The sequence below is a fragment of the Anolis sagrei genome, chromosome X (genome assembly GCF_037176765.1).
Source record: "Anolis sagrei isolate rAnoSag1 chromosome X, rAnoSag1.mat, whole genome shotgun sequence".
NCBI lineage: Eukaryota > Metazoa > Chordata > Lepidosauria > Squamata > Dactyloidae > Anolis > Anolis sagrei.
The window spans coordinates 86,945,960-86,970,613 of NC_090034.1; the positions used below are offsets into that span (position 1 = coordinate 86,945,960).

The 24,654-nt window shown below is 42.2% G+C and overlaps 1 protein-coding gene across 1 annotated transcript; it reads left to right on the forward strand.

Annotated features, from left to right (window-relative positions):
- Nucleotides 1-1,496: 1,496 nt before the first annotated feature.
- THEMIS2 (thymocyte selection associated family member 2) lies at nt 1,497-24,424 on the forward strand. The gene is made up of 6 exons (XM_060783975.2): nt 1,497-1,647; nt 11,592-11,732; nt 15,262-15,480; nt 17,931-18,958; nt 20,976-21,126; nt 23,694-24,424. The coding sequence occupies exons 1-6, from the start codon at nt 1,551-1,553 to the stop codon at nt 23,786-23,788; spliced, it is 1,731 nt and encodes a 576-aa protein (XP_060639958.2). The 5' UTR covers nt 1,497-1,550; the 3' UTR covers nt 23,789-24,424.
- The last annotated feature ends 230 nt before the right edge of the window (nt 24,425-24,654 follow it).

Here is a 24,654-nt window from a genome sequence, read left to right on the forward strand (position 1 = left end):
CACTTTCCATGTGACCCTGCCTGCATGCCCACCCACCAAACAGGGAAGGCTTCCCTCAGCCATGGCAGAAAGAAGAAGCGGCGGTGCTGGGTGAGGGCGGGAAAGAAAGAAGGAAAGAGAGAAGGAAGGATGGAAGCAAAGAGCAAAGGAAAGGAGGAAAGAAAGGTAGAGAAGGAAGAAAGGAGAGAAAGAAGGTAAAGAAAAGGGGAGAGGGAGGGTGGAAAGAGAAGGAAAGAAAAAAGGAAGGAATGAAGGAAAGAGGGAAGGAAGGAAGGAGAGAGAGAGAGAAAGGGATGGAAGGTTGGCCACAGCAACGCTAACAAACCAATAAGTGTCCATCATTCATAAGCCCCCCCCCCAAAAAAAAACAGTGGAAAGGACTTAACCCCCCCCCCCCAAAGATAAATGACAAAAAGATAAATGACATACAAAAAAAAGGGAAGGAAGAGGGAGGGAAGGAAGGGGAAAAGGAAGGAAGGAAGGAAGCATGGAAGCAAAGAGCAAAGGGAGGGAGGAAAGAGGTAGAGAAGGAAGAAAGGTGAGAGAGGAAAAGAAGAGGGATGGAAAGAAATGGGTAGAAAAAGAAGGAGAGAAGGAAAGAAAAAAGAAAAGGAAGGAAAGAGGGAGCGAAGGAAGAAGAGAAAGAAAGAGGAAGGGAAGGAAGAAAGAGAAAGGGAAGGAAAAGAAAAAGTGAGGAAGGAAAGAGGTAGAGAAGGAAGGAAGGAGAAAAGGAAAGAAGAAAAGGGAAGGAGGGAAAGAAGAAGAGAAAGAGGGAGGGAAGGTTGGCCGCAGCAACGCGTGGCGGGTACAGCTAGTTAAACATAATAAAACACAACTCAAGCAAAATAAAATCAATAAAAAGAACATCAAAGCATTCTAGGCAACTAACCAACTGCCTTCCTGAATTAAAAAATAGTTGTCTCCTGATGGAAATTCAACACAGGAGGAGTCAGAATAGCGTCCTTTGACTAGAAGTGGCCACTGAGATGACCATCTGATATGAGTTGTATGTCAGACTTTGCCTAGAATTCCTCATTTGTCTAGCAGAGAATAATAGAAATAAAATGCATAGTGGGGGAAGACTGTGACTATGAGAACCCTGTATCTATTCCATGGCCAGATGTTGATGGGCCACACCAGGTCCCTGCTCTCCCTCTTAAGGTTGGATGCTCATCTGCTGCCTCCAAATGGTGCTCTTTGCAGCTGGGCTGCCTTATTCTGAGTCAAGTAAAACATCTGCTGTTGAACTATACCTCTGCTCTCAAATAGCCATTGGGTGACAAGAACAATTCAACCACACGTGCAGTGTCCTATAACTGTGGTCGCTGATGCAAAATCACCATGAGCTGGCACCTCTTGTGTCTGGTATCGTTTGTGTTGGTACAAGTTAAGCCCTACACTTATTCTTTTTTCAAACCCACTCACACAAAAGGGAAATGAAAGGAGAACTGAAAGTCTTAGCTGAATTTTCATATAAGTAGCTCAACGGTCCCATTCTGTAGTTCAAACTTCCACATCCCGTGACAAAACGCTGCCTGTGAAGAAGAGTCATGGCTTCTGTTGTTTCTTTCCACCACTATATCTGTCATCTAGACCTCAGTTCCCTGCCTAGAGTGGTGAAGATCTACTCAGGAGTCTATTTCCAAGGTAAGCACAAGTGACTGCTTTTTTGCCAATATCAGAGTTGTCTTAACAGCTGGTGATGAAGATGAGCAATGGAGCTCTAAGATATGTAAGACTTGGGATATTCGCACCAACTTTACACAATCACAACCCTAACAGACAGCTGTATTTATAAGACAATGGTGGGGGTGGGAATTAACTGTTAACATTCCTCAGAGAAAGAGTAGCATTTGCAAACCCTAATCAGAGGGTTTTTTAAGTGACTATGAATTATGTGCGGTTTTTTTTTTCAAGTCAGAATCGACTTGAGAAACTGCAAGTCACTTCTGGTGTGAGAGACTTGGCCGTCTGCAAGAACATTGCCCAGGGGATGTTTTTGATGTTTTACCATCCTTGTGTTTAATGAGACAGTTTAATTACTGGTCAAAAGTAAACTCTATGGATCCCAGTAGACTTCCTTGTCTATGTCTAGAGGATCAAGTCCAGCATGACCAGAAGTCATCGTGGATGGCAGCTCTGAATAATGAGCTGGCTGGATTCGGTCTGCCTTTGCAATTTCTGGGTGTTTTGGGTCCGGGGGCAGGGCAAGTGCTCAAGCGGCGCATTAGGGATGTCTATGCACAGCTGGACCTAGAGAGCATAGGTAGGTCTTCAGCCACAAGGTTTTTAGCTTCCCAAAAGGAATATTCATTTAAAGCACTACCCAACTATTGCACTTCCTCTACCCTTAAGAAGAATATATACTAGGGCTAGGTTTGAACAACTCGGTACTATGGTGCAAACCGGGCACTACTGTAACATCCCAAGAAGTGAGAGATTCTGCGTATGGGGAGAACAAACAGTGGAAGACAATGAACATTTCTTAATTGACTGCCCAGCATATACTGAATTGCGAGACAGATATTTACATCCAATATTATCCAACTGCAGGTCCCCCAACAGAAATGATATTCTGACATCCCTCTTGCAAGGGCGGGAAAGATCCAGCATAATCAGAGTAAGCCTTTTTATTCTGAAAGCTATTAAGAAAAGAGCAGATTTCCTGAAAGGAGAACCAGGAAAATAAACTACAAATAGAAGGTCGGCTGCTATTTTCATCTTGTTTTTTACTCGTGTTCTATTTTGAAATGGTCATATGACTGATCAAATAAATAAATATTATTACCATCCTTGTGGGAGGCTTCTCTCATGTCTCCTCACAGGGAGCTGGAGCTGACAGAGGGAGCTCATCCGCACTCACTCCTGATTCAAACCTCTGACCTGTTGATCTTCAATGTTGCCAGCACCAGGGGTTCCAACTGAATGATGCTATAGTATGCTTAGCTGTGATAGACTTATATGACTGGAAAGGCAGCAGAGCTAAGTTAGTTGTTAATTGGTGGAGAAATCATTAATCTATCTCTTCATCACACTAGAGAATGAATCCACTTTAAATCTAGTTTCTGCCTCCTGAAGAATTCAAGGGTTTGTAGTTTAGTGAGTCTGTTAAAGGTTCCTCCCTAAACTACAAACCCCAGAATTCTGCAGGAGGCAGCAACTGGATTTAAAGTGGAATCATTCTCTAGTGTGATGAGATCCCTAGTCAACTAGGTCAACTCTACCAGGTTATTTTGATGTCTGGATCTCTGGTTTTCATCTTTTATTTGATACAGGCCAATAGAAGAATACAGAAATAAGACTTATCACTAGGATACTCTGTATGTAAACAAGGCTAGAAAAATTTATCTATTTTACAGAAACTTTATTCCATTATGATAAGGTACACTTGAGCATGTTGCTTGTTTTGTGACATAATATGTGTTCCCTTCAGGACATCATGGGCAGAGTTCTTCACGCTGTAGAAATTTCTAGTTCTTGTTCTAGGCCTGTATTTAATAAGCTTAAATCACATAACAGTACATTTTGACTAAATATTAAGAGAAACTTCTTGATGTACAGGACAATTCAGCATTGGAACCAATTACCAAGTTCTGGATGTACTGCATCAAATAATGGGTCAGACTGGATTGCCAATAAAAAGAGCTCCCTCTAACTTTAACCTTAATATTGTATAATAACAGGCAGCAACCACAGGGACCTTTTAGAAGGTTTTTTAAAAATATATATATTATTTTTTTTGCAGCTAGACTGGGTTTTTTTGTCTAGCGTGGCACCCTCGCCCTGAGACACCTGTTCATGCCAATAGTCCAATAATAAAGTGTTTATTAAATAATGACTGTAAAAAGGGGAAGAAAGGTTACATCCAAAAGTAGTAGACAGGATATAACCAGCAATATGCAAAAGTAGCCAGAGTACAATAAAAGTCATTCAAGAATGCCAAGGAACCATAATAGAAGCTAGAAATCCAAAACCATAGAAATAATCCAAGGTAAATTCCAGGAACACAAACACAGGAAACTCTTCAAAGGTACATAGGCAAAGGCAGGAATATGAAACAAGAATCTGTACAATACAAGTCCCATGGACTTGAAAACTTGGTAACATTAACAGGAGACTGTTTACCCAATAGCAAAGCTGTCTCCTCTAAAATGCTTGGAAGTGAACACCTAATTTAAACCAGTTCAGATTCCCATTAAATCATTCCAAAAACATCTGGGCCTCAAAGCCTTATCTTGGAGGCGAGACCTCCTGCCCCCCCCCCCCAATCTTCCCAAGGTGTCTTCTCTAGGGAAAGGGCAGTTTCACTTTCCTCAGCCTCGGTTGCTAGGGAATGATCTAAGGCAGCGTGATTTGAATGCAATATTCCTGCTTCTTGGCAGGGGGTTGGACTGGATGGCCCATGAGGTCTCTTCCAACTCTTTGATTCTATGAGTCTATGATTCTCGTTTAAAATAATCTTTATTAATTTTCCTTAAAAACATACAGTAACTGGGTGGGTAAGATAGAAGGGGGTAGAAAGAAATGGGGGGGGGGGGGGCTAGCAGCATAGAAAGGATAGAAAGTAGACTGGTATATGGCTGCCGACAATATATAGTGTGTGGTAATGGAAATTTGAGAAAATGATTGTGAGGGAAGTGGGGTGTGATTGTTTTGAATCTGGCGCTGACTTCCCGGTATCTTTCGGAGGTTCTTCCTGTTCCTTCGTTCCTTCCCTCAATTTTACTTCTTCTCTTTCGTTTCTCTTCTGCTCTCCCCTAATTTGTATCTTCTATCGGTTCTTTCATGTAATTATTTTCATTTTTTTTTCCTCTACTAAATATGTTGTTACTTGTTTCCAGTCTATTTCGGCTGTTGGAGTACCCCCTTTTTTTTAAAGTATATAAGTTAATTTGTCCATATTTCTTATATCAAGAATCTTCGTTAGCCATTCCTCTTCCTCCAGGTGGTCTTTTTCTTTTCAATGTTTTGCGTAAATTATTCTGGCTGCTGTCGTTAAGAGGAATAAGATTTTGTCCTTATTTTTTTCCCATTTTTATGTTATGCATCCCTAATAAGAAGGTTTCTAGTTTCCAAGGTATATCGATCATCAGTATTCTTTATAGCGATTTTTGTATTTTTTCCCAATAAATTGTTGCTTTTGGGCAAGTCCACCATAGGTGGTAATATGTCCCTTCCTGTTTTCCGCACTTCCAACATTTTGTGTTCGTGTTTTTGTTGAATTTCCCTAACCTATGTGGGGTTATATACCACCTATGGGCTATCTTAAACCAATTTTCTTTGAGTTCCATTTCTTTCAAGTATTTTAGCTTCTTAATCCATATTTCTTCCCATTCTTCTTTCTTTATCTCTCTTCCTAGGTTGTCCTTCCACTTCCTCATATATGTTTTCTCCTTTTCTGTGTCTCCCTCTCCTTCTAAGAGTTTTTTTTAATATAAGGCAGCGTTTCTCAACCTGGGGGTCGGGACCCCTGGGGGAGTCATGAGGGGGTATCAGAAGGGTCACCCATCAGAAACCGCAGTATTTTCTGTTGGTCACAAAGGTTCTGTGTGGGAAGTTTGGCCCAATTCTATAATTGATGAGGTTCAGAATGCTCTTTGATTGTAGGTGAACTATAAATCCCAGCAACTACAACTCCCAAATGTCTTGGTCAGCCCCTCTTCCTTTTTCCTTCCATTTTTATCTTCTCCAAGCTTTCCTATCTTCTCATTATGTGGCCAAAATACTTCATCTTTGCCTCTAATAGCCTTCCCTCCAATGAGCAGCCAGGCACTATTTCCTGGAGTGTGAACTGGTTGGATCTTCTTGTGGTCCATGGCACTCTCAGAATGTTCCTCCAACACTACAGTTCAAAAGCATCTTCCTTCGCTCAGCCTTCCTATATGGTCCAGCTCTCGTATCCATAGGTTACTACGGAGAATACCATTGCTTTAACTATGCCGACCTCCGTTGCCAGTGTGATGTCTCTACTCTTCACTATTTTATCGAGATTGGTCATTGCTCTCCTCCCATGAAGTAAACGTCTTCTGATTTCCTGGCTGCAGTCTGGGTCTGCAGTAGTCTTTGCATCTATAAATACAAAGTGTCACTGCCTCCACGTTTTCTCCCTCTATTTGCCAGTTGTCAGTCAGTCCGGTTGCCATAATCTTTGAGGTTTTTTTTATGTTTAATTGCAACCCAGCTTTTGCACTTTCTTCTTTCACCTTGATTAGAAGACTCCTCAGCTCCTCCTCGCTCTTGGCCATCAAAGTGGTATCATCTGCATATCTAAAGTTGTTAATGTTTCTTCCAGCAATTTATAACCCTGGCCTTTCATATGTAAAACCCCACACATTGCATTATGTGTTCTGCATACAAGTTGAATAGATCAGGTGGGAGTAGACAGCCCTGCCATATGCCTTTCCCAGTCTTGAACCAGTCTGTTGTTCCATGCTTAGTTCTTACTGTTGTTACTTGGTCCTTATACAGATTCCTCAGGAGACAGACAAGGTGACTTGGTATGCCCATACCACCAAGAACTTGCCATAATTTATTATGATCCACACGGTCAAAGGCTTTAGAATAGTCAATAAAACAGAAATAGATGTTTTTCTCAAATTCCCTGCCTTTCTCCATTATCCAGCGGATACTGGCAATTTGGTTTCTCGTTCCTCTGCCTTTTCTAAGGCATAAAAACTCATAGCAGGCTCCTTTATACAAGATTTCTTACAGATTAACACTGGGCATGCCCAGTGTGGAACACATCTCACCACTCTAAAACAGTAGATGTGGCTCTTAATGAGACATGCTGCATTATCACGGGGTGTCTGCGCCCTACACCACTGGAGAAATTACACTGCTTAGCCGGTATTGCACCACTTGACATCCGCCGGGAAGTAGCAGCCAATAGTGAAAGGACCAATGCAGAGACATCTCCAGCTCATCCCTTGTTTGGGTATCAGGCAGCACGTCAACGACTTAAATCAAGACATAGTTTTCTAAGATCTACAGAGACACTCGCTGGAACACCTCAGCAAGCGAGAGTCCAAAAGTGGCAGACTCAAACCCAGAACCTCAATCAGTGGCTGATACCAAATGAGAGACTCTCCCCTGGGCACACAGAAGACTGGGCGACTTGGAAGGCGCTGAACAGGCACCACAAGATGCAGAGCCAACCTCAAGAAATGGGGCCACAAAGTGGAATCCACGGCATGTGAGTGTGGAGAAGAGCAAACCACTGACCACCTGCTGCAATGCAACCTGAGCCTCGCCACATGCACCATGGAGGACCTTCTTGCAACAACACCAGAAGCACTCCAAGTGGCCAGTTACTGGTCAAATGACATTTAATCAACTACCAAACTCGCAAATTTTGTATTTTGTCTGTCTGTTTGTTTTATTCTGTTAGAAATGTAATACAATTGACTGGTTGCCCTGACACGACAAATAAATAAATAAATAGATTAACAAAAGGAATGGAGAGGTATTGAAGCTGCTTTGACCTTACAGTTACATATTGAGTCTAAAGTATCTTCAGAAGTCCATCAAAGTTCTAGCTCCTTACCATACTTTTCTCAAAAAGCAAGAAAATATTTTTTTATTTTCCCCTTTTTTATTTTTCCTCCTCCTCTTCTTCTTTCTCTTCTTCTTCCTCCTCCTCTTCCTCCTCCTCTTCCTCCTGGAATCTAAAAGTTCTTTTAGCTCTGGAGCGCAAAACATCAGGCTGAATGGGATCTTTCTGGAATCTCCATACATGTTTTGTGTTTTCTCGGCTTCTAAAAGTTGTAAATTCCCCACCAAAGGTGTAGTAAAAGTGAGAGTAGAAGTATTAAATATACCATTACTTTTAGATCTATCCTTTTGCCTTTGAACCCCTAAGAAATTATCTGCAACTGAATTTTTCCCTTGGACTGAAGCAGGTTCTCCATCCTTGACTGGACAAATGTCATGCCAAAGCAGAAAATCTACTATTATATCCTCCCCAATAAGCAGCTGTCCAGCCTCTGCTAAAAACCCTTAACAATGGAGGATCTAACATCTTCTGGAGTCTTTGTTCGCCTTTGTAAAGGGAAAGGTTTTCCCTTAACATTAAGTCTAATCGATTCTGACTCTGGTGGATGGTGCTCATCTCAATTTCTAATGCGAAGAGCCAGGATTGTCCATAGACGCCTCCTAAGTCATGTGGCCAGCATGACTGCATGGAGCACTGTTAGTTTTCCGCCAAAGCGGTACCTATTGATCTACTCACATTTGTATGTTTCCGAACTGCTAGGTTGGCAGAAGCTGGGGCTAACAGTAGGAGCTCACCCCATCCCTCGGATTCGAACCGCCGACCTTCTGGCCGGCAAGTTCTGCAGCTTAGTGGTTTAACCCGCTGTGCCACCTGTGTACCATCTGGGAATATCATCTTAATATTCATTTCCAATTCCCTTTTTGTCATTTGAACTCACTGGTTCTGGGCCTTGCCTTTAGTTAGAGCAACAGAAGACAAATAGACTTTATCTCTGTGACACATTGTCAAATTATGAGATAGCTCTCATAATTGCCCTTTAATAATTTTTCTCTCAGGTTGAACACGTTTTTCACTCGCTCTGTTTTACTTTAGCTATACTTTAGCATTTCTTTCCGTCTATGCACAGAAGATGGAGGGAAAACTATAAAGAGGAAGTGGGGCTGGGGAAAACCAGATGTTGTATCACATTGGTTTCAGAAACTGGGAACTGGTGGTGTTTAAGCAAGCAGCCTGGGGATGTCGAAACAGGAATCTCCCTTCCGGGGTTACAAGAGGTTTGGGTAAAAGGAATCCAAAACTAGGCAGAATGCCCAAGTTGAGAGAATGCAGACATTTGCTATTCTATAGGCTTGAAGGAGTCTCTCTTTCCCTCTCCAAACAGTCAACAGGAAATGGGGTGAGCACCAAATAATGTGAAGGCCAATCAAATGATGAAAAGGGCCATGTTGTGAAGTGAGACATTGGGCAGACACAGTTGTCTCAGCAGATAATGAGAGGTGACAACAGAGGCACTGATGTGGGGAGAAATGGACCATGAGTTCTGCTCTGCATGTCTACTGCAGGCATGAGCAAACTTGGGCCCTCCAGGTGTTTTGGACTTCAACTCCCACCATTCCTAACAGCCTCAGGCCCTTTCCTTTCTTCCCTCAGCCGCTTAAGCAGAAGCAGCTGAGGGGGAAAAGGAAAAGGCTTGAGGCTGTTAGGAATGGTGGGAGTTGAAGCTGAAGCAGCTGAGGGGAGAAAGGAAAGGGCCTGAGGCTGTTAGGAATGGTGGGAGTTGAAGTCCAAAACACCTGGAGGGCCCAAGTTTGTCCATGCCTGGTCTACTGTGTTCAAAGCTTGGAAGATTAATTTAGAGATTAATGAGTATAATGAAAACACAACCAGACATTTTTTTTTGTTGTGTTTTAGTTTTTAGGCCTTTTCCTAGGGTGATTTGGGATACCGATTCAGAAAAATGCATTGGATAGACTACATCACTTCTAGCTTCTTAGATATGGTTATGATTTTATGTGGGTGAGCAGATGAAAACTGGTACCATTTTAAAAATCAGCAGCGGCATTGGTCATGCAGTACCGACAAACTATTGGTTATTTAATTTGCTCTTATTCTATATTTATTTCCAGTTATTCTGAATTTACTTCCACTGTGCAGGTACAGCTGTACCAGGAGCTCCAATTTTGTTTGCTTTGCATTGAATGTTTGTTGTAGTCCTAAGTTTCAGGGACTCTGCAGATAGGTGGCTTCTTTTGGCTGCAATCATAGGGCAAGCCACCTGTCAATTATAGTTAAGTGCCCTGGTCCTGCCCCCTTTTTGGGGTTTTGGAGGGAATAGGAGCCTTTTTGGGTCAGTCCACGCTTTCCATGCAGTCCAAGCTTTCCATGCAGGACATAATACCAAGAGCTCCTGTAGAAAGCTTCGTCTTCTACAGCTTGGCCGGGGTTATACAGCCCACAGCTTGGCCGAGGATCATACAGCCTTACAGCTCCTTTGTGGGGGGACTTCAGCCAGCCATCATCGAAAACTGAACTCCTTTTCCCTTGGAAGTCTACAAAGCTCTGCTTGGTAAGGGTCACTCACGGAAGCCAGACGCAGTTGGTACCGGGTGCAGTGGCTCCACGCCAACAGAGGCAAAGACAGACTGCCCAGATTAGAAGTTAAGGATTTCCCCATTAGTTAAATTACAATTAAGAAGATAGTGCCTGTTCCCAGTGAACAAGATTGAGTGAGCCAATAGACTATTAAGAAAGCCTTGAAGTACCTGTTTGTTTTTATTAAAAAAAGAACTTTGTTGAACTTTTAAGTATTCTAGAGACTGTGTTTTAAGGAAATCCAAAGGCCTTTAATCTGAGGCAGCCCCGGCGTCCCGTTGGGCACACAGAATTTATGTCCTGTCTACAGTCTTATGCACAGGCCCAGCGTGCGACAGCACAGTAGAAGACGAAGCTGGTGGCTTGCCTTGCCTTCCTCTTGGCACATTTCTCCCTTTCACCCTCCATTTGTTCCTCTTCAAATTCTGGAGCACTGCTGGTCACACCTGACTTCCAGTTAGAGTGCTCAAGGGCCAGGGTTTCCCAGTTCTCGGTGTCTATGCCACAGTTTTTGAGGTTGGCTTTAAGCCCATCTTTAAACCTCTTTTCCTGTCCACCAACATTCCGTTTTCCGTTCTTGAGTTTGGAGTAGAGTAACTGCTTTGGGAGACAGTGATCGGGCATTTGGATAACGTGGTCAGTCCAGCAGAGTTCATGGCGGAGGACCATCCTTCAGTGCTGGTGGTCTTTGCTTCTTCCAGCATGCTGACATTTGTCCGCTTGTCTTCCCGAGATATTTGCAGGATTTTTCGGCGGCAGCACTGATGGAATCATTCCAGGAGTCGCTTATAATGTCTGTAAACAGCTCATACTTATGAACAGAAGTGAGACGACAGGAAGAGAGAGAAATCTACCCTAGGAAGGGAAATTTGATCCTGAAAGATTTATTATCATGAGGGAAAAGTGTCTCAACTGAAGCTTTCTCACCAAAACTTGTTTCCACAACAAGCCATTTTTTTAAAAAAAAAAGTCTATGTGGTCTCTTCTGATTCTATGATTCTATGAAGTGTTTCAGCACCAGTGAGCGGTTTAGCTGCGGTATTTTGAAGCTCCTGGTGTTTATGAACAACTTCCACTGAAGCTTTATCGCCAATCCTTTTTTCCACAACAAGTCACATTTTTCCCAATCCAATTCTCACACGGACAGAAAGGGAGGTGAAATCTTCTGAACAGGACCACAGACAGCAAAACAAGCCCCACAGAGGTGTTAATTCTTCCCTATGTGATCCAAAGCTAAAAAAATACTGATTTTTGGCCAGAGTTGCAGAGTAAAAATGTACTTTGCATACAACTTCAACTTAAGAATAAACCTCCAGAACCTATCTTGTTTGTAACCTGGGAACTGCCTGTATTCATGACTTTGAAACCTGTATCTTGATTACATTTTCAACAGGTTTTATTATTTGATCTAAACGGGAATAGAAATTATATCTGTTTTTAATTTATGTCAATAACTTTTATCTTTTTTTATTCTGAGGCATTTATAAGCATTTTGGTTTCTCTTTAGGATCTGTTTATGAAGTATCAGGCAGTGAATGCTGTTTGTCAACAGGAGATCTGATGAAAATTGTGGATGTTCAGCTTCAGAATATCACCTGCAAAAATGTGAACGATGGGCACACTTTTGAACTCCCACTGAATTTTAAAGGTATTTATACATGATCCGTGGTTGTACTAGGTTTTAACTCAAGGCTAAGGTAAAAAAGACAATGTTCAAACCGTCCCTCTTTCCTTTTAGTCAAAAATAAACACAAATGGACTCTGATTTGGATTGGAACCACTCCATCTGTACAGAGATGGTTGAGACCTTCAGCCCCAACAATTTCTCATGGTAGAAGAGGGTTAGTCCCTGCACCACCCACTCAAATGCTCTGACTCAGATGTAAGAACTGCTCCACAACATGTTACGTATCTCAGATATGTGGATCAAAATGCATACTAGACATACGCATTAGGGGTAAACTTTGTCCTGTTTTGTGGCTAAAGTTTTGTTGACGCCCCCGATCCATTATTTGTAAGCCTCTTGAAATTGGGAGGGTTGTTTTCGGTTCTTTTGTTTCAAGGCCCAAAAATCAGACCATTACAGAGGGGGGCTTCCCACTCACTGGCTCCACTTCCTGGTGTGTGATCTTGGCACCTGCTGTTTCTACTCTAGAGTAAGAGGTGCTCGGCTGTAGGCACTGGCAGGCGCACGTGCTTTCCAGGCCTGCCTGTACGCCATGCCACACACACTCTCTCCTTGGAAAGACTGTGTGTGAGAGAGGGCATGCAGGCAGGCCCAGAAAGCACACATGCCTGCCAGTGACTGCAACTGAGCTTCTCTTACTCTAGAGCAGTGGTTCTCAACCTAGGGGTTGGGACCCCTAGGGGGGTCACGAGGGGGTGTCAGAGGGGTCGTCAAAGACCATCAGAAAACACAGTATTTTCTCTTGGTCATGGGGGTTGTGCATGGGAAGTTTGGGCCAATTCTATCGTTGGTGGGGTTCAGAATGCTCTTTGATTGTAGGTGAACTATAAATCCCAGCAACTATAACTCCCAACTGTCAATGTTTATTTTCCCCAAATGCAACCAGTGTTCACATTTGGGCATATTGAGTATTCTTGCCAAGTTTGCTCCAGTTCCACCATTATTTGAGTCCCAAGTGCTTTCTGGATGTAGATGAACTACAACTTCAAAACTCAAGATCAATGCCCACCAAACCCTTCCAGCATTTTCTGTTGGTTGTGGGAGTTCTGTGTACCAAGGTTGGTTCAATTCCATCTTTGATGGAGTTCAGAATGCTCTTTGTAGGTGAACTATAAATGAAAGCAACTACAACTCCCAAATGACATAATCAATTCCTCACCCAATCCCAGTAGTATTCAAATTTGGGTGTTTTGGGTATTTGTGCCAAATTTGGTCCAGTGAATGAAAATACATCCTGCATATTGGATATTTACATTACAGTTCATAACAGTAGCAAAATTACAGTTATGAAATAGCAACTAAAATAATGTTATGGTTGGGGGTCACCACAACATGAGAAAGTGTATTAAGGGGTCGCGGCATTAGGAAGGTTGAGAAACACTGCTCTAGAGTAAGATGTGCTCAGCTACAGGTGTGCTCTGGGCCTGCCTGCACGCCCTGCCACACATGCACTCTCTTTTCAAGGCAAGGAGGCAAGTTTGGATGCAGGCTTTCATGTCAAGCAAATTTTTGTATGGGGAGGGGCTTCCTGTTTGTGCTTCCAAAAAAAATAGAAGACACGAAACAAATGGTAGAAACGGTAGGTATGGATTTTGTGCACATGCTTAATGTGTCTTATGTTAAAATTATTCAGGTTCAGTCACTGGCACCAGATCAAAGGACTGGGTGTGGGGAGCCTTTGGCATTAGATGAGGAAAAAAATAATCCATATCTGAAAAAAGCTGGAAAGTTGCAGATAGACGAAGTAGAAAATATTAGTTTAGACCAGGGGTCCCCAAACTGAGACCCATGGCCCGAATGTGGCCCTCCAATGTAATTTACCTGACCTCCTATTTAAACCTTAGCCTTAGGGTCGTCTAACTTTGAAATGCCTTCAAGGTGCACAACAACAACAATTCTAATTAACTTGACTATCTCATCAGCCCAAAGCAGGCCCACACTTCTCTTTGAAAGACTAGGTATGTTTATGTTGGTTAATTCTTCATTTTAAAATTTGTATTGTTCTTTCATTTGTTTTGAACTGCAAATAAGATATGTGCAGTGTGCATAGGAATTTGTTCAGGTTGTTTTCAAGCTATAGTCTGGACACCAAAACTGAACCAGCCCTCTTGCTATAGAGCTTTCTGATGGTTTGCATTCTGTAGGTCAGTGTTTTTCTCAGCACGTCCTATGAGAAAACTGTAGGGGCTGTGGATAGCACAGCGACTTAAACCACCAGCTATAGAAAATCTTGTCAGTTCAAGCCCATGGCAGTTCAAGCCATGGATTGGGGTGATCTCCCGCCGTCAGCCCTAGCTTCTGTTTACTTAGCAGTTCAAAAACAGCAATGTGAGTAGATAAATAGGTACTGCTGTGGCAGGGAGGTAAAAGGCACCCCTGTAGACATGCTGGCAATTCAATCTGGATCATGGACAACAGGCTCCTCATGAAACAACAGAACCTCCCCATGGCTGAGTCAAGCACAGCCTCCAAATGCCGGAAATGAAAAAGAGGGAAGCCTTGCCTCTGTCGATGTATTGTTTGTCTTTGTTCATTGTACAGCAGCATTTAATGTTTGCCATTTATGTATACTGTAATCCACTCTGAGTCCCCTTGGGGAGATAGAGCGGAATTCAAGCAAGCTTTCACAAATGCAGCATGACAGGTAAATATGGAACTATGAAATGACTGGATGATGCGACTGGAAAATGATTATTTATTTATTTATTTATTTGCAGTATTTATATTCCGCCCTTCTAACCCCGCAGGGGATTCAGAGCGGATTACAATGTACATATACATGGCAAACATTCAATGCCCTAGACACACAACATATATAAACAGACACAGAGGCAATTTACCATTCCAGCCTTTCTTGAGGGTATTCTGGCCACCAGGGGAGCTGTTCCTTCACCGACCATTTGTGACACTAATGAAGTACTTCCTCATTCTTTGCATGCTTGCTGGAGATTTTTTATGGCCTCGTAAATTAGTTAAATTTGCCTCCCCGCATAGTAAGGAGACACTGATGATTTAAGTTTTTGTTGTGTTTTAGTAGTTTTGTATGGTTTTTTATATTTATGTTAAATGTTTTAATTGTATTTTTATGTCTGTTGGGGCATCCAATTGTTGCCAACCTCCTTGAGTCGCCTTCAGGCTGAGAAAAGCGGTATACAAATACTGTACACAATAAAATAAATAAATAAATAACTTATTATTATTATTATTATTATTATTATTATTATTATTACACCAGAGCTTTAAAGCGGGCAGCCTCACACATCTGCTGCCTGCAGAATTCTGTAGTTTGGGAAGGTGAGGATCTCTGTCGCTGAGAATTCAAACTACATTTCCCAGAAAACTACATTTCCCAGAATTCTGCAGGTGGCAGAAATGTGGGGCTGCCTGCTTTAAAACCCTGGTGTGATAATGTGGCTAGCGTTGAACCTCAGCAGGTAAGTTCTGAAAGTGAAATTAAGAACTCTCTGCTCTTGCAATCCCTGTTCTTTAGGTCTCTTTGAACCCAGCCAAGACCCTCCGTATCGAAAGCAGAAGAAACTTTTCTCCTCCACAAGCTCTTTCTCCAAGGCCAGCTACAAGCAAAAGCTTTACACGCTCCAAGAAATTTTGCAATCAGAACACCTATGGCAGAAGAAACTGAAGTGTGCTGAAATTGGCAGCGGCGAGTTTGAAATGTATCCTGTGTATAAAGTCGAAGCAATAATGCACTGTAAGTATATGAGACGAACTAGACATCTTCTAAACTGGGAAGATCAGGAGCAGGATTGAACCTGCCCTTTGCCGGGAGAGCTTCCTTATCCTCATAGGTTTCGGGGCCATAGGTTTCAGGCAATTTAAGGCTCTATTCTTTGTTCCATGTTTGTTTTCGGAATATTTGGACTTACCTTTGTTTGTCACAGCCTCATGGCAATTTATATGAATTGTAGAAATTTCTATAAAATATGGTTAAAATACTCTAGGCTCTAAATCAGAGCAGCAACTGGGAAAAAAGGAAGTAATGGTTGGAGCCAGGAATTACCTCTGGAGAGAAAAGAGAACTCAAAGTTCTGCTTCCTGTCATGCAATCTGATGGAAAGGAAGATCTCCACAGCTATAGAATTGCCAGATTGAAATCTGGAGAGGTTTGTGTATCTTTAATGGTTATGCAGAAGTGGTTCCTGTAAATTAATGGTTATGCAGAAGAGAGAAGTACAGCAAGAGGTTGCTTCTCATGCAACCACGTAACACCTGTTGAGGTTCCCTCTTGCAAGGTATAGGAATTGTCTCTAGTGTTCTGATAACCTTATGTTGCAATGATGACAACAGGAAGTGACATCAACTGTTTTGTCTGAGATACAACATCTGAAGAGGAAGGGGAGGGAAATTCTCCCTCAATATCGACATAATTGCCTCTGCATTATGCTAATGAAGTGGGTTACTTCTTGAACTGAAATTTTGTTACGTCTGTTGGAAACTAGGAAATGGGGTTTATATATCTGTGGAATGTCCAGGGTGGGAGAAATAACTGTTTTCTGTTTGAGGTAGCAGTGAATGTTTTAATTGGCCACCTTGATTAGCATTGAATGGCCTAGCAGTTTCAAGGTCTGGCTTCTTACCACCTGGGGGAATCCTTTGTTGAAAGGTGATTAGCGAGCCCTGATTGTTTCTTATCTGGCTATTCCACAGATATATAAACCCATTTCCCTAGTTACCAACAGACCTCACAACCTCTGAGAATGCCTGTCATAGATGCAGGCAAAACATCAGGAGAGAATCTTCTGGAACATGGCTATACAGCCTGGAAAACTCACAACAACCTAGTGATTCTGGCCATGAAAACCTTCAACAATATGTTAAAGGAAGTGTTATTATTAGTTCAAGGGTTTTTTTCTCTCTCTTTGGGAATGTTACTGTCCTTTAGTGACGCTGGCTGAACTTAAGTGTTTTATTGTATATTCCTCTTTGTGCGATATTGTTGTGCCTTGCCTCACAATGTTATATTATGAAAGGGCAATACAGAAATATTCAAATGTCAGTAGCAACTCAGATAAAAAAAAAAGCAAACCAGGCAATTAAAACAGTGACAATTTGAATTACATTTGAGTTGTGAGTAGAGTGACCATTAAAAAAAATGAAAAAATGAAAATGCATTGCGAGAAAGTGGACAGAAGCAAATATGATTTGCATGCATTGTATTGTGTATGCACTTTTTCCCCATAGTTTTTATTGGAGCTGTATGCATTTTCAAACTTACTCTCACAAATCAGATTGCTTTGGTAAGAGGTATGTGGCTAAAGTTTACTATTGCTTTCTTCTAAAGTATGACTTGCCAACCAGTGGGTTTCCCTGTTTGAACAGGAATTCAAACACTGGGCTCCTGCAATCCTAGCCCACCTCACTTTACCTAATGCAGTGTTTCTCAACCTTCGTAATGCCGCGACCCCTTAATACAGTTCCTCATGTTGTGGTGACTCACAACCAGAAAAATATTTTTGTTGCTACTTCCTAACTATAATTTTGCTATGAATCGTAATGTAAATATCTGATATGCAGGATGTATTTTCATTCACTGGACAAAATACCTAATACGCCCAAATTTAAATACTGGTGGGGTTGGGGGAAATTGATTTTGTCATTTGGGGGTTGTAATTGCTGGGATTTATAGCTCACCTACAATCAAAGAGCATTCTGAACTCCACCAACAATGGAATTGAATGAAACTTGGCACACAGAACTCCCATGACCAACAGAAAATACTGGAAGGGTTTGTTGGGCATTGACCTTGAGTTTTGGAGTTGCAGTTCACTTACATCCAGAGAGCACTATGGACTCAAACAATGATAGATCTGGCATGAATTCACAATATGTCCAAATGTGAACACTGGTGGAGTTTGGGGAAAATAGACCTTGACATTTGGAAGTTGTAGTTGCAGGGATTTATAGTTCACCTACAATCAAAGAGCATTCTGAACCCCACCAACAATACAATTGGGCCAAACATCCCACACAGAATCCTCATGACCAACAGAAAATACTGTTTTCTGATGGTCTTTGGTGACCCCTCTGACACCCCCTCATGACCCCCCAGCGGTCCCTACCCTTAGGTTGAGAAACACTGACCTAATGGGTAGGCCAGCTTGCCCTCAATAACCCTCAACAATGTGGCACTTTTCCTTCCAGATAGAAATGATGTTGTGAAGATCAACTCTATGCTGGATGTTGAGGTGATTGACATCACAGAAGAGTCTCAGCACATCCACTTCATCAAACCACTGATGCTGAGTGAAGTCCTGACTATGGACAAAGTGTTGCCAGTAGAGGCTGAAGTCCTTGGGGCTCCAGAATGCCCGCCTGTCTTCCAAAGCGACTGGATATCCTACCTATATAAGGGCTGTAGGATTCACATTCACAACCAAGTGTCATCATGGAAGATCCTGGCCACTTCCCGGAAGAGTAAGGGCCGTACTGGCCATTTCCTTATCTCTAGCAACTACAAAGGCCGTTTCCGTCAGTATCCACGCCAGTTCTCTTCTACTTCAGAGCTAGTCCCCGCTTTAGCCACAACCAAGAGATTGCAAGTAGTGGTCACAAAGGACTGCGAAAGCAATGATGATGATTGTCCTTTGTTAAGCATAGGGGATCGGCTAGAGTTGCAGAGCCTTGTCAGCGCCAGGAGCCCTTCAGTGATGGATACATTGGTGTGCCTTCGGGACAATGGAGATGAGGACAGGGAGTTTATTCACTTGCCCCTGTTCTTGGAAGCTGGCTTTGTGGAGGATATTCGTGACAAGAGGAAATATACACTTGCTGAAGCAGTTGAACATCTCCGCCTGCCTTGCGAGGTAAAGCTTGTTGCTGGTGATGGTGCTCTTGACCCTCTCAGCACCGGCTCGGTTCTTACCTTGGAGACCCAGATCAAAGAAGCCTTTCTAACAGTCAGCTTGGCTAATGAGCCAGATGTCATCTTTGAAATCCCACCCAAGTGGCTGGACATGTCTCTCTTCTTCACTGGAGGGCCAGTGAGAGCCACACCTCCCAGCAGCATTCCCAGCGTAGAAGAGCTGACCGAGACCTTTTATTATGACTTGCTAAAGCAGTTGCCCAACAACGCAGCAGCACCTCCAAGACCTCCGAAGCGAATGAATTCCACACTCGAAAGGCGTCACCAGAAGACCACAGAAGGGGAAAAAGCTGAAGAAGCCTTTAAGGTATGAGATAAGGGGAATGGGGGCAGAGCGGAGAAAGTGGAGTCGCTGCAAGATATGTCAAAGTAAAGCAGAAACACTATCAGATGGTCTGATTTATTAAAGTATTAATATACTCTCAAGTGAGGATCTCAAGATTGAATACAATAAACATATTTTAAATAATTAAAACATAGATTAAATAAGTGATTACACAGCCCAACCAAAAATATGCTTGGTGTTTTGGTTCTTTGGTTCTTTGGGATACTGATTCAGAAATCATGGGATAGACTGCATCAACTCAATAATAATAATAATAATAATAATAATAATAATAATGTGGTCCCAGTGGTGATCGGCACACTGGGTGCAGTGCCTAAAGACCTTGGCCTGCACTTAAACACAATCGGCGCTGACAAAATTACCATTGGTCAGCTGCAAAAGGCCACCCTACTGGGATCTGCACGTATTATTCACCGATACATCACATCGTCCTAGACACTTGGGAAGTGTCCAATGTGTGATCCAATAGAACAGCCAGCATAGTGATCTTGTTTGCTGTGTCCTAATATTCCAAATAATAATAGTAACAAGAACAAGAACAACAACAACACTTTGGGGGCTGGGGCTTTAGCACAGCTGGTAAATCATCAGCAATGATAAGATCTGTCAACCAAAAGGTTGCAATTTGAAAGCTCTGGGTCGGCATGAGCACCTGACTGTCAGCCCTGCTCACTGTTTACCTAAGCCGTTCCAAAACAGCTTACAGCTAGGATTAGAGAAATTAGGTACCACTAATGCAGGGGTGGTATTTTACAACACCATAAAGAAAAAGATCAAAGAATACTGGTGACCAAAAGGAAGGAGGAAGTCCTGATGGCTCTTTGTCATAGAGGATGGAGCGACATCACCCCCCTGTGGCTAGCAACTTCCAAAGGCACCAACAAACTGGATGTTCAACGGGATGTCAATACAACACAATATACCTCTTTTCTGTTCTGTCTTTGTCCCGTCCAAAAAACGGCATTGAATGTTTGCCGTGTATGTGTACTGTAATCCGCCCTGAGTCCCCTTCGGGGTGAGAAGGGTGGAATACAAATAAAGTACTGTTGTTATTATTATTTTATTTATTCATTTATTTATATTCTGCCCTATCTCCCCAAGGGGACTCAGGGCAGATCACAGTACACATACACAGCAAACATTCCATGCCATTTTGGACAGACAGGACAGAGACAGACAAAACAAAAGGGAGGTATGTTGTGTTGACATCTAGCTTTTTGGCGCCTTTGGAGGTTGTGTTCTAATCCAGGCACAGGGGGTGCTGTCGCTCCATCCTCTATGACGAAGAGCCATCAGAACTTCCTCCTTCCTTTTGGTAACCGGGCATTTTCTGATCTTTTTTTTTTATGGTGTCATAAAATACCTCCCCTGCTTGTTTTTTAGCGGTACTTAATTTCTCTACTTACAGCTCGAACTGTTTTTGAACTGCTTAGGTAAACAGTAAGCTGGGCTGACAGGGCTCAGAATTACTCAGTTCCAACAGTATGCGTATTTTCACAGGATGATCCTGGTGGTTCCTATTGTTATATTAGAAATTAAAGTAGACACAACAAGCCTTGATCAAGAGACAGAGAGCAGGCAGGTTTGAATGGAGCAGCTTCCTGGTAAGGGCTTCTGGGAATGGCATCAAATTGAAACACAACAGATTTCTACTGACCATCTGTGAACATGCATCACTACTTGCAGAGTCACTTGAAGCACACTTTCTAGAGCCTATCAAAATGTTGGGGCCTACAAAAATAAGATTAAAATTCCAGGCATTGGTAAGAAAAACAAAAAATCAAAATAAGAATATTTGGAACAGATCCATAGAAGTTGATAGGATAGCTTTGGAAAGATGTATTGTCCGTGCCTAGTGGTATGTTAGGGCAAGGTGGGAAATCAAATGCAAGAGTGGCTCTGCTGGTTTGGAGACAGCATATCTGAATGTGATTCGTCTTATAATAATCTACCTTGTGGTTCTATTTTCCTGTACCAGCGCCAGTTCAGTACATCTCAAGATTCTGCAAGATTTCTTGGACCAAAATCAAGAAGTGTAGACCACCTTGCCCTGATCGACCCAAATGAGTACACCATTGTATATGGACCTGAAAGACCCCAGAAGCCTACCATACCTTGCAAACCGACAGGTATGATCAGCTCCATCTCTTACAGGGCAAGCAAATTGTGAGCACTCAATATATAAAAATAACACCTTATTAAAGATTAAAAGTAAGGAGAAGGATGCCAAATCAGCAGTATAGTGCATTTTTCACATGAAAGGCTCCAAAGTGAGCAGCCAAAGCAATCAAGTGGTTGGTGCTTTGGGACCTTAAAGGTTGATAGTCAAAGGAAACAAGATTGAGCTAAATGGACAAATGGGCTACAATGTTGATGACGACACACTGTACATCCCTTCTTATCTGTGCTTTCTCCATGTATGGAACCTAGGGGTGAATACACAGGGATGCTTACTTTGCAGGCATTGTGAAAGGATCAAGTACCAATTCTGCAATACTAATTTTCCCTCCTCATTGAATCTGAGAGGACATGAGAGAAGCCTCCCACAGGATGAGAAATCTCTCATCGGGAGACATGAGAGAAGCCTCCCACAGGATGGCAAAACATCCGGGCGTCCTCTGGGCAACGTCCTTGCAGACGGCCAGTTCTCTCACACCAGAAGCGACTTGCAGATTCTCAAGTCACTCCTGACACACAAAAAATTGAAACTGTTAGAAATTGTGCCTTCAATATCCCACTTTTAAGAAACTCCCAGCAATTATGAACTTCCTTCTCATTCAGTATTCCTGACCACGGGATCACACCCAGTATTTCCCAGTGTACTGAATTCACCTTCTTAAAAGTCTAAAATGTGTGTCTGGTTATGTCTGGCTCCTCCTTTCTGCTTTATAACAAACTTCAGAACATGGTCGTTCCCACGTAAGGATCCTACCACTTCCACCTGATTATCCAGTACTGGATAGGGTGATTCTTCCACTATCTGGGCGATGTAACTCATCTAGAATTGGCAGAAGTAATGCAAGGCAAGTGAGGAATTTGTTGGACCTGATATTATTGGCAGATTTAGGCTTCCAACAAATATTAGGAGAACTGAAATCTACTACTACATCACTCATTTCTGCATCTTAGGAAGACATCCAAGTTGCTGGGGGTTTCTATAGTGGACGCACACATTAGCATCCTTGTTACTTCTCTCCCCCTACATTTTACACAATGATCTCTACTCAGAGTGTGATGGAGGCTCGTTCTTTGGAGGCTTTTAAGCAGAGGCTGGATGGCCATCTGTCAGGGGTGCTTTGACTGAGATCTTCCTGCTTTTTGGCAGGGGGTTGGACTGAATGGCTCATGAGATCTCTTCCAAATCTAGGATTCTATTATTTATCTTCACAGGTGTAAAACTTGATATATAATGCTGCTGCTCATTTCTTTAGTCTATTTCTCTGAAATAGGTTATACCTGTTATTACATTGCAATCAGGTTCATCCCACCAGGTGTGAATGATGCATATTGTATTTGCTTTATTGGGAGTTCAAATTCATCTTATTTTCCATGCTCCAAGGATTAGGCAGAAAAAATGAAATGCAAAGATACAGAATGGCGGATGCCTAGTTCGACAGCAGTACATGTAAAAAAGATCTTGGAGTCCTTGTAGACAACAAGTCAAACTTGGGCCAACAATGTCATGCAGCAGCTTAAAAAGCCAATGGGATTTTGGCCTGCATAAATAGGCGTATAGTGTCTAGATCGGTGGTTTCCAACCTGTGGGTCCCCAGATGTTTTGGCCTTCAACTTCTTAAAATCCTAACAGCAGGTAAACTGGCTGGGATTTCTGGGAGTTGTAGGCCAAAACACCTGGGAACCCACAGGTTGAGAACCACTGGTCAATCTAGATCCAGGGAAGTCATGCAACCCCTTCTATTCTGCCTTGGTCAGACCACATCTGGAATCCCAGTGTCCAATTCTGGGCACCACAACTGAAGGGAGATGTTGACAAGCTGGAATGTGTCCAGAGGAGGGCAACTAAAATGATCAAGGGTCTGGAGAACAAGCCCTATGAGGAGCGGCTTAAAGAGCTGGGCATGTTTAGCCTGCAAAAGAGAAGGCTGTGAGAAGACATAATGAGGACAATGTATAAAGATGTGAGGGGAAGTCATAGGGAGCAAGCTTGTTTTCTGCTGCCCTGGAGACTAGGACATGGAGCAATGGCTTCATACTACAGGAAAGGAGATTCCATCTGAACATTAGGAAGAACTTCCTGACTGTGAAAGCTGTTCACCAGTGGAACTCTCTGCCCCTGGGTGTTGTGGAGGCGCCTTCTTTGGGGGCATTTAAGCAGAGACAATGTGAGTCCCTCTGCGGAGGTTGAGAAGACCGGGATATAAAAGTTCTGAATAAATAAATATAAATAGAGGCAGGATGGCCATCTGTTGGAGATGCTTTGAATGCAATTTTTCTGTTTCTTGGCAGGGGGTTGGACAGGATGGCCCATAAGGTCACTTCCAACTCTATGATTCCAAGTCTTGGTTCAGAAAACCTTTCTTCGAAGAGCCATTGTATTCTTCCCCACATTTCTCAAGTCACCATATGCCTGTTTAAGCATTTGGTTGTTTACTGCTTGATCGGATTTTTGAAATTTATAGTTATTACTGTACATCACTGTCACAATTTTTTTAAATGACTTTTTTTTCTTGCATAGCTTTCCCCGATGATCCTGACCACGACTATGAAGAAATTAATGAAGAGGTGAAAGGAATTGTTCACAAAATGGGAAGAACTTTTATTAAACACTGAAACACTTCTTTCCAAAGTCCCAATGTTCTCAGAACACCAGGAGTTTGCAGATATCCTTCACATCTCTAGGTTTTACCATGAGAAGAATTTATTTCATTATTATGGGTCCCTGAATCAGTAAAGCGAAATCTAGAAGTAAGAAAGATTCAACTTTACAGAACCTAGGCCTCAATAGGAGAAAACAGTGAAGGATCCTTGCTTAATGGGATTCAGAATCCCAGACACATTGTCACATTAAAGAGCTACAAATGAAGGAAAATGATAAAATATGTAGATTCCATGCTGGAGTTTTACTTTTAGCAAGTTTGGTTAGATAGAAGACTAATTCAAAACTACAAGGATTAATTGTGCTTGGCACCACTCATTTTCTGCAGTTATATTAAAATACAAATCTTTCCTGTTAGTTACATTTCAAGTCTAGAATCAATGGATTTTAAAATGACATTTTTGCACCCTAGCAAATACATATGCAAATAGCTATGTACATATCATGCACAATTGCAGTGTCTCCATGTCTGCACAAAAATTTGCTGATGAAAAGCAAAGCCTATTGATTCTGCAGCTCGTAATGTTTACAGTAGTTACTACAAAGAGCAATTTAAGAGCAAACAGATGTTTTACTAATAAAAAGCAGGATTGCCCATGTTCAGATAATTAAATCTAAAGTAGATACCCAAACTATGAATTTGCGGCACATCTATAACTATAGTAAAGGTATTCCTCTGACATTAAGTCCAGTTATGTCTGACTCTGGGGGTTGGTGCTCATCTCCATTTCTAAGTCGAAGAGCCGGTGTTGTCCGTAGACACCTCCAAGATCATGTGGCCAGCATGACTGCACCCTACTGACTCTTAGCTATGTAAAAT

What these genes read in the sequence shown, in the direction of transcription:
- THEMIS2 (XM_060783975.2), top strand. Translation starts at nt 1,551, where the DNA reads ATGGCTTCTGTTGTTTCTTTCCACCACTATATCTGTCATCTAGACCTC. An exon ending in CTCAGGAGTCTATTTCCAAG is followed by an intron (nt 1,648 to 11,591) that starts GTAAGCACAAGT and finishes GTTTCTCTTTAG; the next exon opens with GATCTGTTTATGAAGTATCA. An exon ending in AGTCGAAGCAATAATGCACT is followed by an intron (nt 15,481 to 17,930) that starts GTAAGTATATGA and finishes TTTTCCTTCCAG; the next exon opens with ATAGAAATGATGTTGTGAAG.